The sequence below is a fragment of the Elephantulus edwardii genome, unplaced genomic scaffold (genome assembly GCF_000299155.1).
Source record: "Elephantulus edwardii isolate Elephantulus edwardi_28Jun2011 unplaced genomic scaffold, EleEdw1.0 scaffold00109, whole genome shotgun sequence".
NCBI classification, from domain to species: Eukaryota; Metazoa; Chordata; class Mammalia; order Macroscelidea; family Macroscelididae; genus Elephantulus; species Elephantulus edwardii.
The window spans coordinates 1,318,007-1,335,805 of NW_006399859.1; the positions used below are offsets into that span (position 1 = coordinate 1,318,007).

The window sequence follows — 17,799 nt, forward strand, 5'->3', positions numbered from 1 at the left end:
ACATCACACTAGAGTGTCACTACTTTACTTTGGGGCTCTGGTGACCTAGTTGTAAAGAGTTGCACTGCCAACTTGAAGGCATACATTTCAAATCAACCACCTGCTCTGAGAAGAAAGATGGGCAATCTCCTCCTGTGTGATTTACAGCCTCTGAAAACTCACTAGAAGATCAGCTATCAGTCAATTCTTACTTGAGGGAACATAACAACAACAACAACAACTTTATTTTATTTTGGGTTAGTAATTGAAACTGATTTTAAGTTCCTTAATTTGTAAGCTATATATCAAGATGACCTTTTGCCATCAACTCAAGTCATATTCAGGTGACTTCATGGGATTTTAGCATCTCATTGCTTAAAAGATAACAGCCAGGACTTTCTTCCCAGGTTCCTCTAGGTGGGCTTGATCCTCAACCTAGTTATCAGTCAAAATGGTTAGCTAACTGCACAATTTAGAACCTGTTACATAAAACATAACAAATTGTCAAATGCTATATAGAAAATACTATATAAGATAACATATAATGTGTCCAGCACAAAAAGTTTGTAATCAATGTTAGGAACTATCGAAGACCTGACAAGTTTTGCAATTTTTGTCTAAATTGCTTTTTTTAAAATACAACAATGGTTATGAGTAGACTATCACTGAAAGATGAAGCCTCATTCAAAAATATAAGTTTTGACTTAAAATTCATCTACAAAACCACTTCCCACACAATCTAAAGAAAGCCATGTGCTTCCATCAAAGTTTAAATGACTTTACAGTTGTTCTGAAGCATAGGCTATATTAGTTGGCAGAGTCATAAGCTAATTTCACATAAACACTTCAAACTAAATGAAATAAGCTCAAATTAATACCTTTTTTACAAAAGGATAAATAGAGCATTTTATTAACACTTTTTTTCAGCAACAAAATGAGAGTCCACGTTTTCATTCAACACAACAAAAGCTGTGACCACATTACATCACTTTGAGACACAAAGCAAAAGATATATTTTTTTATTTTCCTTAAGGTCAAGAATGGTTTGCATTTTTAAACAAACTTTATGTTTCATAGTTGCAGTAGCAGGGCCTCCAGTCACTAGCACAATACAATGAACAGACCAAATATCCATGAAAGACAGTTAAACACACCAAGAGTATTTTGGGTTGAAGTGGGAAATGCGTTGTTATAATTTTATAATATTAAAGAGATCTGATGTTAACTTTTTAAAAAGGAAAAAAGAAAATCATTCCAACCACCCATACAGCTACCACAAGCAAAATGAAGTTAATATACATACGGGAAGGTTTATGCATTGCACTTATTGCTTGGTACACAAATGTTGCAGTTCTCATTGAATTATATTAAGAAACAACAAGCAAAATGCCTCTTCCCCATCTAAAAGTCTATGTATGACTCTATGAAAGTAGAAATTTAAATCCCCTAACCCAACATTAGGTGTATGCTATTTTTGGTTTTGAGTGAAAATTGTGTATTATGTTTCTGTGCATGGATATGTATAAGATATATAGATAGAACTTTAATATATTTATATTGTCCTATATATTTTAGATAAATATCTTTTAAATGGGACTTTAAATAATAAAATTGTCTACTTACAATATCTCTATTAAGTTAATCTCTTCATACTATAGATAGCTCTGTGGCACAAATTTCATATAGCATTTAATTTTTAAGGAAGAAAGATATCTAAATGGTTCTCTATTGTCTTTGTTTTTAATATTGCATTTTAAGGGTATATCTCTTTAGTAAATTTATCATTAGATTCTTAAAGGTGTATATCTCTTTTGTTCTAATGCAAGTTACAACCAGTACAAAGTTGTAATAAAAAATACACTGAAGTCTATTTTTTATAATTTTTTGCAAAAAAGTTATCTGATATGCTACATGAAAAGTTGGATCTTATTGAAATGTGAAGTGCTTTATACTGTCAGGTAAATTAATGGAAGAACATGAACCATACCCCTCACTTTATAAGATTTCTTTCACAGAAATAAATATTTGTGCCCAAGCATTTCATATAAAACACTGCAAGATATTCCTCTTGAAGTCTAACAAAATACCTCACATTATATAATCTCAATAATTTTTCAACACATCTTGCTAGTTGCTAGCTCACGATATACTTCTCTAATTGAGAGAGATCCCACCTCAGTGATTTACACACAATAAATGTCACCAAAGCCAGATGCAGCAAACAGGAGTTTCACTTTTGTTAAGCATGACTCTTGTGCGATATCTTGCAATACAGTGTAACAAATGTATAAGTGCTTTTTTTCATGATGAATTAGCTTTGGCTTCCTAACTGTTGCAATATGGAATGTGCCATCTGCTTAAGTTGTGCTTTATTAAATGGTGATGAGCTTTATTTCATACAAACCCAGTGAGTAGCTAGTTAACTTTCTTGTACAATTTTGACCAGTCAATCTTTATATCACAAGTACATTAATGAGTGACCTGAATGGAGATTATGGAATTTCACAACTTCCACAGATTGCACATGAGGGTAACTTCATGGGACTGTTTTGATTTCATTTTTACAGCAAGACTTGCCAAGTTGATATGTTTACATGTTTACACATTTTTTAAATTTTTTGTGCAATCACAATTTAATCACAAACACTAAAAATAAATCCATCAAGTAGCTTTGTTATGAGTAATCGTCTGGGTCCTTGTAGGTATATGAGTCTTGTACTTCTTCTTGTACAAATTCTTCTTTCTTTTCCCACCCATTAGGCCAGCCCCCGTCGGCATGTGTTGTGGCACCATAGGACTTAGTGGTACCATAACTGATATAATTTTGAGTAATGTCCCCTGTTTCTTCATCAAGTTCATCTTCATGGATAAATCCACACTTTTCCTCACTTGTTTCCTCAGGGTCTGCCCAGGGTTGCTTCTCTCCCGAGGCAAATATTGCATAAAATATAACTCCACCATAGTGGACTAAAGCAGCAATCAGGAAGACATACTGCCACTCCTCACGTGACTGCAGTAACGAGAAAGCATTTTGAGAATAAAATTCCCATGATTGAAAGTGAAGGCTTTATGTCACCAAAGAATATACTATCAAGATTTTCATAAAAGCACTATCTTAAAGGTAAACCCATGAGATTGTATAAAGCAAATATGCTTGTAGAAAAAACCCCAAACACCTTTCTAAAATACTATAATGATTTACTTTTTAATATATTAAGGTTCTAAAATATAACTCCAACTGTTATCTATTATCTTTTGTTTTTTTAAAAAATAAGACTTCATATTTACTGGTTTATTCATATATATATATATATACACAAATACTTTGGACACATTATCAAGAGATTTATCACTCCAGAAGATCATGCTTCGTAAAGGAGAAGGTCAGTGGAAAAAAGGGAAGATTCTCGGTGAGATGACTGAGATAGTGGATGCAAAATTGTTTCAAACACAGCAGTGTATTGTGAGAAGGGTACAGTAACAGGAGTATTTCCTTCTGATGTATATGTGGGTAACCATGAGGTAGAACTGACTCAAAGACACCTAACAGCAAACCATAATTATCTCTTTCCATGAATAACTCTGGGGGAAGCTTTACTGAGGTTTGAAATTAACACCCAAAAGATTTATGTTTGACTTTTCTAATACACTAGAAGAAGAAGAAGGTATTTGCTATATCAAAAATATCATAAATGTAAGAAGGTACTGAAAAGTTGGAGAAATGAGCTTCTTCCAAATCCCTAGAGAGATCTTTCCTTCTGAGTCTCAAGTATCTCACTTAATCACAGGAGGAGAGGCTATTCCTAGGAAAGGAATATCATAGTTGGAAAAGAGGCAAAAGAAAGACCCTCAACAAGAAGGACTGACTTTAAGTGCCTGCTGCAATAGGCTTCAATTGGCTCAAGAGTGTCAGAGGTGATGAAGATGGCACAGGACAGGACAGAGTGCAGATTTGTTGTCCATAGGGTCACTGTGAGTCATACTCAACTTGATGGCCCTTAATGACAATAACAACAACTCAGAGTTGGGGTTGCTGCCTCAGGAAAAAAAAATAAAGATGCCAAAGAGAACATAATAACACCTTCCCCAACTATGATACAGAATCATCTGTAACTGAGCATCTCTTTTGCTCCCTCTTACCTTGTTCTTTGTCATTGCACCAACAATGATCGGACAAACCATTCCTGACAATGTGCCAACACCATTCGAAATGCCCATTAAGATGCTGGCATATCTTGGAGCGATATCTAAGTGGTTAACGTTGAAACCTAAAATACACAAATAAGTGTTTACTCTGAGAATCCTAAACCTCATAAATACATCTCCCACCCAGCTTTATCCCATTGCCATGGAGTCCATTCCTACTCTTAACGATCCTTATGAGGCTATAATTGCAATGTAAAGAGACTGCCCCCTTTCTTCAAAGGAGCCATTGGTGAATTCAAGGCAATCCCTTACAAGTTACTGGGTACCCTATACAAGCTTAGTGCATTCTTTCTGTTTAGCTCAGGCTCAAAGGAATGAAATGAGGTAGGATTTCTCATCAAGTATCACTGGAAATATGGTTTCAAAAATTATCTGCCACAAAGAGGAGCATGTTTCATTCTACAAAAAACAGGTACAAAGAAAAAAGAGGAGAGTAAGTAGATTAAAGAGTAGCACCAAATCTAAAACCATTTTTAAAATATTTCACAGGGACCTATGTTGGGAAAACCCTATCAACAGTCAAAACATCAAAGTGGGAGGTAGAAAATGCATTATTGATTATCATGAGCCAGATAACAGGACATTACAAGTTTAACAAAAAAGGTTTCTTACCAGATATAGCAAATCCGCTGAATCCCACTGCAAGAACTAAGAATGAGATCGCTACTCCTCTTGTGTGAGAATAGCCAACGACCAGCAGCAATGTGGCTTCCATGCCAAAACCTTCCAAAGCAAAGACATAGGCACAATTGAGAACTTCATATAAAATTTACAAAGATTCAACAGGGCTAAGAATATTCACATGTATTGACTTAAGTCTATTTCAGAGGTTGTATGTTAAATAACAATATTGACAATTTATATCCCAATATGATTACTAATTATTGTTATAACAATTTTTGTATCATTTAAAACATCAAAAGCAACCTCAGGTCTCAATGGAAGTAAGGATCAAGTTAGTTACAATAAACATAAATGATACATCATTATGGAGCTACTAAGGGTTTGCAATGAGAATGACAAATAATTTTAAATGAACAATCAAGGCACAAATTTAACTGTAACATTCTAATGTAACAAGCATAAAATGTTGGTGAGAATTGTGTGGAGTGAAAATATGTCCTTCATGTCATTCATGTACCTACCACCACAATTCATAATCTTTCTCACTGTGGTAGTTGAAAGAATCTGTTTGCTTCGTAGAAAATCCGCAATTTGTCCTCCAATGGGCACAATAATAGTCATTACTAAATGTGGTACAGCGGACAGCATGCCAACCTAATAAGAAATAAGGAGATAACATATGTGATCATAAATAATGTGAGTGGCTTAATAATCTTAGTTCTCTTTACAAAGAAGGAAAAAAATTTTCTAAGTGATAATTTATTATTTACTGGCTTTGTTGTTTAGTTCCACTGAGTCAAGCATGACTCAGAGTAACCCTGTGAACAACAGAACAGCACCCTATTCTATCCTGAGCCTTCTTTATCCATGACACACTTGAGTTCATTGCCACAGTCACTATATGACTCTATCTCACTGAAGGTCTTCTTCTCCTTTGCTGATCCACCACCCTTCTAAGCCTGATGTCTCTCTCCAAAAAAATAGCTGCTCATAAAAACATGCCCAAAGTATGAGAGATGAAGCTTAATCATCCTTGCCACCAAGGAATATCCTAGTTGCACCTTCTCCAAGACACATCTGTTTTTCTTTTGGCAGTCCGATATTCAGTATTATTCACAATATTCAGTACACTTCACTAACACCACAACTCACAGGCAGCAATTCTTCTATCATCCTTATTCATAGACCACTTCTCAGATGCAGAGTTTGTGACTGGGAGAGTGAGGTAAGCCAAGCATACCTTTGTCTTTAAAGTAACATCATTGCTTGTGTTTCAGAATTTTGGAGAGATCCAGGACAACTGAGTTTCTAAGTGCTGAACTTTTCACCTCCTGACTTCTGGTACGAAGAGTGTTGATTGTGGATCCAAGTAAGATGAAATTGTTGAGAATTTCAATATTTTCATGATGTTGCCTCTTGGCTTAGTGTTGAGGGTTTTTGAATCCATATTGACGGCTGTAGTCCTTGATTATCTGCAACATGCACCTCAAGTTCTTACTTTCAGCAAGCAAGGTTGTGTCATCTGCATAACAGTTTGTTGTATCTTCTTCCAAACTTGACACATTATTCTCCAAAAAGTCTAGATTCTCAAATTATTTGTTCAACATGCAGACTGAATAGGTATAGACAAAAGGCACAGCACTAATGCACATCTTTCTTTATTATAAAGCAAGCAGTGTTCTTTTTCTATTCAAACAACAGCTTCATGGTCTAGGTATAGATTTTGTTGTAAGCATAATTAAGTGTTCTTGAATTTCCGTTCATCTCAACATAAGGCATAGTTTCTTATTATTCACATAGGCAAATGTTTTTGCATAGTAAATAAAACACAGATATACATTCAGTATGGAATGAAACTCAACATCAAGAAGACAAATATTCTCACCACTGAGCCAAATGACAACACCATAATAGACAGAGAAGAAATTGAGGTTGTTAACAATTTCAGCTTGCTCAGATCCACAATCAACACTCTTAGCACCAGCAGTTAAGAAATCAAAAGACAAATTATTCTTGGGAAAGCTGTTGCCAGGGACCTCTCAAAAATGCCAAAGAGCAGCAATTTCAGTCTGCAGACTAAGGTGTACCTGATTCAGGCCATGGTCTTTGCAATTTCTTGTACTGCATAATGACCAAAGATGACAGGAAAATTGATGCCTTTGAGTTTTGGTGCTGGAGAAGGGCATGGAATATACCTTGAACTTCAACTCCAACTCTTTGAACATTCCATTATAATATTTCCTTTGTCTTCTTAAGCTGTCCCCTGACATCATCTGTTCATCTCTTTTATGTCAGCATTTCTACTCTTTATTTTGGCTTTTTTATGCTATTGTGCAGCAGTTTCTTTTTACATCCATTTTGGTCCCTTCTTCCTCCTCTGTTTTTGTAATGACTTTCTGTTCTCTCCATTGATAACTTTGATCTTCTTTAGTGTTTGATCAATGTTCAGTGTTCAATGCCTCAAACATATTTTGTTGGTTTTCCTCACATCAGATGAGTAATATGCCGATGGCATAACGAGGTTTAAGGGAGGTACATGTCTTACAAAAGCATGAACACCCAGTCATCTTGCTTATGAAACAAAGAAGGGTCTCAAACCTATTCTTGATAACATTTTCAAATTTAGGTGGGATAGACCCAACGTTGAATTTTGGCTAGTGTTAACTTGCTTTCATTTTCTTCAGTTTCAACTTGAACTTGCACATGAGTAATTAGTGGTCTGTCCCACAGTCAGTAAATGGCCTGATTTTGACTACTGATATTAAGATTCTCCAATGATTATTTCCACAGATACAGTTAGTCTGATTCTTATGCAGTCCACCAGATAAAGTCCATGTGTATAGCTTCCATCTGTGCTTTTTAAAGAAGGTTTGTGATGCATAACTCAATAAATGTACAAAATTCAATCACTTGATCTTCACCTTCATTTCTATTCCTGCATCCATAATTTCCGACTACTATTCCTTCTACTTTGTTTCCAACATTTTCATTTCAGTTGCCAATTAATTATTATAAATGTGCCTTGACTGCATGTTTGGTCAATTTCAAGCTACAAAAAAATTTGTCGAATTCCTCATATTTGTCTTTAGCTGTAGGTGCATATGTGAGTAATAATGTCAATAGAATGAATTTTTAAGTACTGAATGCATTTACTTTGACCCCTTTATAGCTTCTAGGAGGATAAATGACAAAGTTTTTGCTGTGGTTTTAGTAGGCCCATACTGAGTTTATAGAGCAATCATCCTTAATCTTATCTTAGAGTGATTCACATTTATATGTCCTTTTTATAATCTTCAGTGTTTGCACAAATTCATGACTAGAGTGAAGTGGGAAGAGAGAACTAAAGAAAATGAGAGAAAAAGCTAGAGAGAGTAGAAATGCATTCTACAAATTTTAAAAAGACTGTATTTTAATATTCATAATAAAGTTAAAAACTTTCATTTAATCTTAAATGCATGTCAGAGATCATGAAAATGGTGCAGGATAGGGCAGCGTCCTGATTTGCTGTTCAGAGAGTCACTATGAGCTGTAGATGGCTCAAGGGCACATAAAAACAACAAGCCCAATGTGAAATGTAACTTGTCAACATCAATAAGCATTTTCTTTTATTATTAATGATGTACAAGATACTGTTCTAGGGGTTATAAAGGCAGTTATTTTTAATAAAATACAATTAAATGTGTATTACTATATACACAGACTAGGCAAATTTTGAACACATATATAGGGACTTTCTTCCCAAGTATACTCGAAAGTACAGTGCCTGGTGTATGACTTACCATTTATTTAATCCAGCTGTCACACTATTGGAAATAGACTCCAAATAAATCAGAACTGTGACACAGACAGATGTATGTACATCAGTGTTTATTACAGAATTATTCACAATAGCAAAGAGATGGAAGCAGTCTAAGCACTCATCAACAAATGGATAGAGAAAACTGTAGTATAGTCATAGAATGGAATATTATGTATTGAGAAACAATAAAAAAGTAAAACACTATACAACATGAATGATTCTGGAAGAAATCATGCTCAGTAAAATATCCTGGTCACAAAATGACAACTACTGCAGAAGAGATGGTGTTGTTATTGCTATTGTTGTTATTGTTGTTGATTGCCTTCACATCGAGCACAATTCATAGCGACCCTATAAATAAAAGGCCTGAAGCCCCTCTACAACTATCAGCATTATTTAAGTTCATATATTATATGTGTATAAGTATTTCTTTTTAATATTACTAAAGTTTCTGTTTTATTTGATAGTGTTTTACAGTGTAGTAATCATGGATTTGGGTTGCTGTGATGATTAACTGAAATAGCAGATGATTCTAAAGCAGCTTAGAGTAATATACTTTTTACTCTCAGATGTAATTTTGTTGTTGTTATCGTGTGCCATCAAGTGGGAACCAACTCAAAGCTGATGCTTCAGTAGGTTTTCAGAGGCTGTAAATTGCATGGAAAAAGACTACCCATCTTCCTCCCATGGAGCACCTGGTGGATTGGAACTGCGTGTCTTTGGGTTTTCAGTGAGCTCCTTACCACTCTACAAAGCTTTCTCAGATGGAAATTACTATTATATCCCCCTTGTATTGATGATGAAGCGGAGACAGTTATTATCAGCCAAGTTTTCAATCCGTTTTCTCTAGGTCCAAAGACTGAGCTCTTATCCCCCGTGTGTGGCATTACTGTTTTTGAGAGTGAAAAGTCTAATAAAACCAATAACCTGCATAAAAGTGATCAGTTTGTTTTGAAGCTTAGATTCAAAGCCACTTTAACTTAGCTCAAATGTCCATGCTCTCTTTCCTTATAACATCTTCTAAACATTTTTAAGGTAAAAGGATTTTTATTTCTTCTAATCTGTCAGGGAGCTCTGGTGGCCTAGTGTATAAGATGTTGTATGGTCAAATCAAAGTCAAGTGATTCAAATACACCAGTTGCTCTGTGAGAGAAAGATGAACAATCTCCTTTTATATGATTTACAGTTTCTCAAAAGCAGCTGAAGGCTTAGCTGTATACATCCTATTTTAGGGCAAAGAGTTGCAAGTTGTTATGTTTGATTTAAAATATTAAAAGATAACTCTCTGGGTAAGATGTATCGAAAATTTTCATTAGAAATATATCAGGTAAACCAAATCAGCCCATCTAGTTATTACAATTAGTTTTCACAAAAGGTTATGGCTTTTACTCGAGTGTTTTCAATTAACTGGAGCCACAGGGACAGAATAGCCACACAGTTTCATTAACATCAGTTGGCTTCTTCACTTCTCCATGATACCTGACTTTAATAATAGTCTCTCAGTGTTATATCTGCCCTAGATTATGAAAATGGACTTGCACCTCCAGTAGTCTTTGTTGTGAAGTGTAACACTTCTCAGAGCTCCCGAAGAGGACCCTGCAATGTTAGATCCGCTCCAGAGAGGAGGCCTGCCTGAGCAGTCATTCTTCTGCTTCAGAGATGGAGGAAACAGTTTCCTTAGAAACAGGCTTTACAAAAGAGCTCTTAGAATAGCTACCCTTATATTCAGATTTTCTTTAGTCCCAGGCCTTGGATAGTCTTTCAAGTAGACATAGTATGAATAGTGAGCTCAGCTGGACTTATAACATGAAGAGAAATGACAAAACCATTGCCATTACAGATAAGTGTATTTAGGATTTAGAAAAAAGCCTAGTGCCTAGAAGGTGTTTAACAAATGTTTTCTAAATGCTTAAATGAGTATATGGCTTAACTGAAGTTGAATGATAAAATAAAAACAAACAAATGCTATCAAAGGATCAGAGCCTAAATTTGATTCTATTATTTGTTATTTATATGGTCTTAGACAATTTAAATAACTTCTCTAGTTTCCATTTTACTGTTAAGTAGAGATAGCTGTACAAATGGTCAACCAAATAAGTCTGCTAGTGGGTATGAAAGTAATACATTACTCTTATCCTCTTTTGTAAATACAAAGTAGTATTTTTATTTTATTTATCATTTAAAAATGGAAAAATTCTTACTTTTCCATAGCCATGTAAAAATTTGAGACACTTAATATTAGATATAGTTGTGCTCTAATTAGTAACTTTTTTATCTATCCCACCAAACTCTGAAGTCTTTAAATATAGAAACAATATCTTATTTCCAAATGTTACACAAGCCTTAGCATGTTATATTCAACAAAGGCTTGTTAGATGGGGAAAAAAAATCTATGAACAAAATACAAGGCTGCAGATATTTTTGCTTTCTTCAAATCTCTTAGGGATGTTTGGTGGCTTAGTGGTAAAGAATTGGGCTGCCAATACAAAGGTACATGTTTCAAAGCCACCAGTTGCTCCTCAGGAGACAGATGGGCAGTCTCTTTCTATGTGATTTACTGCCTCTGAATCTGCTGCAGGGTCAGCTATGGGTTGGTTTCAACTTGACAGACCAAAACAACAACATAACATCTCTCTTATCTGGATGCATTTGTCAGAACATTAAAGGGGAAGAATTATACATAATTTAATTAAAATAAAATACTTTTTCTTTCACTGTTAGTAGCTGCTGGCCTAAGACTTTAAGACACTTATGATAATTTGAAAGGAGAAAACTATACTTGGGTTGTTTTTGTTGTATGGTCAAATAGAGTGAAGGCTAGTCTATGTTGTCTGTATTACCCGAATTAGTTGCTTTATAGGCCAAAGATTCAATGACAAACTCATAACATTTAGGAAATAAAGATGTGGCAGAGGAATTTAATACTTAATAAATACAAAATTCTCTCACTAGTTAAATATCAAGAGTTTTCAGCATACCTTACTAATTTCAAATCCAAAGACTTCCTCAAAATATGCCGGCTGACTAATGAGCAGTAAATAAAAAGTCCAGCTTCTGCAGAAGTTCGCCACAATTATTGCATAGACCGGCATAGATGTAAAAAACTTCCTCCATGGAGTCTTGAATTTCTGAAATAAAAAAATTAATCTGACAATTTAAAAAGTATATTTTATTTATTTTCTTTAGTGAGTATAATCCAGATGAATATGGTGGAACATGCGGAGGATAAGGGGCAAGTGACAGGAAATCATGAATTATCACAGCCCAGGTAAGCTTAGCAACATGAACAGTCGATAGAAATGAAAAAAGTAAGCTATTGTATTCCCCTGATGACTAAACTATTGTAGGTTTAGTAACACACAATCTTACATATTTATGTAAAAGTAATTCCAAAAGTACAGACATTTAATATCTAAGTTCCTCTATTTTTTTCTTTTTGGGGGCAAAAGAATACTTTGGGGAGTTATATTTGGTTTGATAGCAGTTATTATATCCCAGCTGAAATTCACTGTCAAATTAGGGACTTCATGGTATCCAAAATGTTTGAGCCAGAGCTATCTGAAAAATTTAATATAACTAGGAGGAGAAAGAAGACTTAAAAATGGAGCACTCCAAAACGTAATGTAAAGTCAATGAGTCCACTGTCTATTGATAATTCTTTTATACCCAATTAGCATCAATGTAACAGTTTTAGTCATAAGTGTACAGAGCTGAGCTACAGAATTTGGTCACACAGCACACTCTGATCCTGCAATAACTGTTATATATATTCGTAACAGTTATTTATATTATTATGTACTTGATATTTACAAAAGTTAAGTTTAATTTCAACAACATAAATATGTTGTCCTTGCTTGTGACACCTGTTTTAAGAATTAGACTTACTGATCATAAAGATTCTGTACATTCAAAATATAAAACAAATATTTCCCCAAGAGTCATATGCCAAATATCTCTAATATTTTAGAACACTTTCTGAATTACTTTACTTGGGGGAAAAAGAAACCATTTGTGGAAGAAACAACAGACTAAATTAATTGCATTGAATGTTGTTTGGGATGATTGATCTATTGAATAAGAAAAGGAAAAAATGTGAGCACAAATTTATTACTTATTTCTAAAGGTAAATCTTCAAAATTTCAAGTATTGATTATAACTTCAAATAAGGTTTTAAAGATCATTTGAAAGCCAAAGGATAAGAAGTTACATTTTCATTATTATAAATATATATAATTTAAAAGAGAAATGAAACTATCCTAGTACTGTTACTTAGAATTAAAATTTATAGGAACATCTTTCTGAAATGATTGAAAAAGTGCTATTTCTTAAAAATCCTAGTATGAGGTGCCACATAAACACACTTATGTCAAAATCAAAAACAATAAAAATTAACAAATTCAGAAAAGTCTGCACCATAATATTATGCTTTTACAAAAAATTACTTCAGAATATTAAGAATAAATAACGTTTCCTCCTATTTTTTAAATTTATATCAGTATCATCTGCACTAAAAAGCCTTTATTCTTCAAATGGTGAAGAACTTTATAAAAAAGTATCTAATTATAAAACTTAAAAAACTATTAGGTGGATGAAGGAAATGGGAAATGTCTGGAGGGGACTTGAAAAGACATAGTTCAGTGTTTATTAATTTTATAAAAATTTTATAAAAGGCATAGTCCAGTGGTGATTAATTTTATAAAGCATGATTAATGGGAATGATTTTAGGAAACACAGTGTGAATGAAGAATAGTGTGAAACACAATGTAAACCAGTATAAAGTAAATTAAACAAACCATGAACTGTTTAAACTGTGTTCAAAACAAGCACAGGTATGTTTATGTTTTTAAAAACCCACCAAACGGTTTATGATATTTTCAAGAAGCAGTTAGTGAACTGCGATGTGTGATTCTGCGTTGACTCAAGTTTTAAAAGCTTGTGAAAGGCATAAATAAACCAAACCAGTTGTCCTGGGGTCAATTCCAACTCGTAGCAATCCCATGTGAGCCAGGACACACCTGTGCTTTATAGATTTGTTCATTTTGGAAGCACATCAGTAGCTCTTTCTTCTGATCCTACCAAAAGTTGCTGTTGTTGTTGTTGATTGTCGTCGAATTGAGCATGACTCATAGAAACCCTATGGACAAAAGATCTGAAGCCTTTCTTTAACTATAGTAGTTTCTCAAACTTCTGAGAGTTTCCGGAGGCATGTTGTTTAAGCAGTGGATGCCACTCCTGCTTTCACATATACAAATCTATATTTAGCTCTTCCTACCTAAATGGTCACAAGAGGAAGATGGGCAATCTCCTCCCATGTCATTACCATCTTAAAAATCCCACTGGAAGGTCAGCTATAAGTCAGTTCCAACTAGAAGGCAAAAAACCACAGTAGACTCCATGGCACCTAACAACAACAACAATAACAACAACCACAAGCTAATGGTTATGAATGCCTGAGTGGAGCATATGCTTAAGTACTTGTGCAATAGCTCAAAGACGAGAGATTTAAACTCACCCAGAGGAACCGAACCTGGAAATCTGCTTCCAAAATATATTATTGGATACCATCAAGTCACAACCAACTCACAGCCAGCCCCCCAGCAGGTGTTCAGAGGTAGGAGATTGATTGCCCATCTTTCTCCAGTGGAGCAACTTATAGATTTGAACCCAAGTGTCTTTAGGTTGGCAGTGCAATGCCTTACCAATAAGCCACAAGAGCTCCCTTCCAAGATACAAAGCTATGAGGTTCTAATTTAACAGCCTTGAAAACTCTATGAAGCAGTTCCACCTTGCACAAAATCAATCAGAATAGACTTCATGGTGACCAACAACAGAACAACTGTAGCTCAGGAATACTAGGGCACACTGCTAATGCCTAGCCCTCACTCCACCACATTACCACTTGGTTCTTGCATAGCCACAATTAGAAAGAAAGTACTGGTCTATCTACAAAGGAAACAGAAAAGAAAAATCCTAATGTCAGTCAATTCAGTTCGTGAAACAACCAAAATACAAGTATTTATAGGTTTTAACTACTGAATTTAACTCCTGAATGATAACCAATATGGAACTTTTCCCCTTCATTGAAAGCCAGGATATACTCGGCAGTAACGGGTGGCTGACCAGCAATTAGCTACCAGATAGAGAAGAAGCTGTAATATAAACAGCACATAATACGGGAAGGAATAATCTACTAGTTAAAAGTAGAATTACAGTGTGTAAGGGAGCATCATCTAACTCAATTCATGCATAGCACCTTCAACTCTTAGTATAAAGAAATTGAGTCACTAATTAGGTTGCTGAATTACAGAATTTGTCCAACTATATAATTTTCTTTAAGTGATTTCTTTCTCTTCTTTTAAAATGATATCAGATGACTGTTGATTAATTAATACTTAAATTTCATTTATGTTACATGAACTAACTCAATAAAAGTACTCGATCAAATCATAATAAGAAAATGGTTTTATAACAATATTTGAACTTCATAATAAAAATTTTTAAAACAATGACACTGTATTAAGAAAATGGTTAAACTCTGTTAACAATTTTTTGTTTCAGTTGTTTAACATTAGATAATTACTGATTAAATATTTTCAGTGTCATATAATTATGAACTCCACATTTAAAATATTCAATCAACAAAATATCCCTTTTTATGATTGTGCTAAGTGATTTGCAATTTCCTATAGTTTGAAATTAGCAAATATTGGCTGAATTTGCTTACATTATACCAAAATGTTTCTAAAAATCTGTTTATGTTGGTGTGACCAAACTCGAGTGAAGATTCAAAGAAACTTAAGGGGGAAAAGAAATCAGAGACACATGAAGTGGTTAACAGCCCTAAATAACGTAGGGAATATGAATGGATTTAAAAAGCTACAGTTGATATAAAATTAGTTTGATTAATATAGACATATATTTCAGTAGATTGAAGGGAGTGATGGGGTATAAAAGTAGAAATATACACCATAATAAAGTTCTTACTTCCATTGCACCTAAAAGATTTGCACTCTCTCCAATGCTTTCTTCTATGTACCTACGTTCTTCATCTGTAATGGTAGGATGCTTTGCAGGGCTCTCATAAGACACCAAAAGCCAAAACATGTACCAGAAAATTCCGAAGCTTCCTGCAAGTTAGAGTATAAAAGGAGGAAATCAAGGTCATCATAAATATAATAGATATTTTGAAATAAAAAATACTATTTATGATAAATACATTCTGTAGGTTGGAGAACTTGAACTTTTCCAACTGACCTTAATCATTTCTTATCTCTTGCCACTAGACCTCAAGCTTCCAGCAAACTGAATTTGTCTCTACTAAACTATGTATGTTGTTATTATGTGCCCTTGGGAACATAGCTGACCCTCCACTGGGTTTTCACAGGCACTTTGTCAGTTAATTGTAAGAAAGAAAATTGTCCATCTTTCTCCTGCTCAGTATGTGATGGGTCAACCCCAAGTCATAAATGTTTGTAGTGTTTGGAACACAGTATTGCCTGGACAGGTAAAACTGTTCCAGATATTCTTCATATTATGAGAAATGTGATGAATAAGAAGATAGACTTTTTTATCCAAAAGAGTAATGCTAACAATAATTTCTTTTATTGTGTCTCTGTTTGAATCTGTGAAAATGATTTGCATTTCTAGAATAGGTACATTTCCTTCTTTGGCTAGTATTTCCAGATCTAGTGAAGAGACTGCTGAAAAACCCTCAGAAGGTTCTTTTAGCCTAAGTGGCTATATGAGATGAAAAACAAGCCTCTATAACTAACTAGTACATTAACATTTAACACATTACATCATTGTATACCGTATTCTTTTTAGCACATACTATTGCTTGTGGATCATTCTTCAGAAAGATGAAAGTTATAAATGCCAATACAACAAACTGTTTGCAAGTCTTTTTCCATCCTTTATTTTACACTTCACCATTAAAGCATGTTCTTATTCTGTAATATAAATCCATAAGCATTAATAATAGAAAGAATTTCAGGTGATTTCTTCTGACTTCCTCAGCAGCTGAACACTGTTTCCTCATGCTATTCATTTGTTCCCTTGGATAACCATCTAAATGCCCCTAATCTTTATAATACTCTTTTCTACCTGTTCAGTCTCTATTGAGTGCTCTTTAATACCATAGGTTCTGAGGGGCTATTCACCTATTAATTACTACAGATGACAGCAAACACTACTTAAAGTTAAATAATGTAAAAATCCAGTAGAGTATTGTGGTTAGAAAAATTACCACTCTACCAGATCCAAATTCTGTCATTCATTAGCTATATGCTCAAAATAGAAACAGAATATTTAAAAACCACTATGGCCTAGTGGCAAGAAGCTGTGCCACAATCTCGAAGGAGGGTGGTTTTAATCCACCAGCTACTCTGTGGGAGAAGGATGGGCAATCTCCTCTCCTGCAATTGATTAAATGCCTCGAATACCTGCTAGACGGTCAGCTATGGGTGAGTTCTGACTCGATCATACACAACAATAACTACTATAAAAAGGAACTCTGGTGTCTTAGTTGTAAAGAGTTGCACTGCCAGCCTTTTTGAAGGTTGCTTGAATCCACTAGCTGCTCCACAGGAGAAAGATAGATAGTCATACAGTTTGCTGCCTATGAAAACCTGCTGGAGGGTCAGCTATGAGTTGGTTCCAGCTTGATGGTACATAATATAACACAGCTATAAAAAAGACAACCAATTTCTATTTTATAGGATTGCGGGAAAGAATAGTTATAGGAGCTTATGTATAGTCAGTAGTGCTTGACACAAAACATATATAATATGAAATAAATGAAAGCTCTTGTGATTTAATAATAATCATCATTACCGTTTGTTGACTATGTTCTGTGTCAAGTATTCTGCTAATTGCTTTATATAAATCATCCTTTTTTTAATTTAACCCACAGTATGTTGCTATTGTTTCTCTGTGCTGTCCAGTTGGAACTGACCCATAGTCTACCTTCCAGCAGGTTTTCAGAGACAGTGAATTGCACAGGAGAAGATTGACCAACCTTCTCCTGCAGAGCAGCTGGCAGATTTGAACTGTGTGCCTTTGGTATTAACAGTGCAGTTCCTTTGTACTAGGCCACTAGACCCACAACATAAGAGGTATTACTTTTTAAAATATGACCGTTGGATCTTGAGTGTACAGCTCAAAAACCCTTTTTATTTTTGGCTACATATCGC

At 34.5% G+C, this 17,799-nt stretch overlaps 1 protein-coding gene across 1 annotated transcript in view; it reads right to left on the reverse strand.

Annotated features, from left to right (window-relative positions):
• Window positions 1-866: 866 nt before the first annotated feature.
• Window positions 867-17,799, reverse strand: part of SLC17A6 (solute carrier family 17 (vesicular glutamate transporter), member 6) — a 57,063-nt gene continuing 40,130 nt past the window's right edge. Inside the window, exons 7-12 of the mRNA XM_006892007.1 lie at window positions 15,593-15,735; window positions 11,587-11,736; window positions 5,331-5,463; window positions 4,798-4,908; window positions 4,120-4,247; window positions 867-2,989 (exon numbers count right to left, since the gene is read on the reverse strand). Of these exons, the coding sequence (XP_006892069.1) occupies window positions 2,654-2,989; window positions 4,120-4,247; window positions 4,798-4,908; window positions 5,331-5,463; window positions 11,587-11,736; window positions 15,593-15,735 (1,001 nt within the window). The 3' untranslated portion in view covers window positions 867-2,653. The remainder of the gene's footprint in view (window positions 2,990-4,119; window positions 4,248-4,797; window positions 4,909-5,330; window positions 5,464-11,586; window positions 11,737-15,592; window positions 15,736-17,799) is intronic.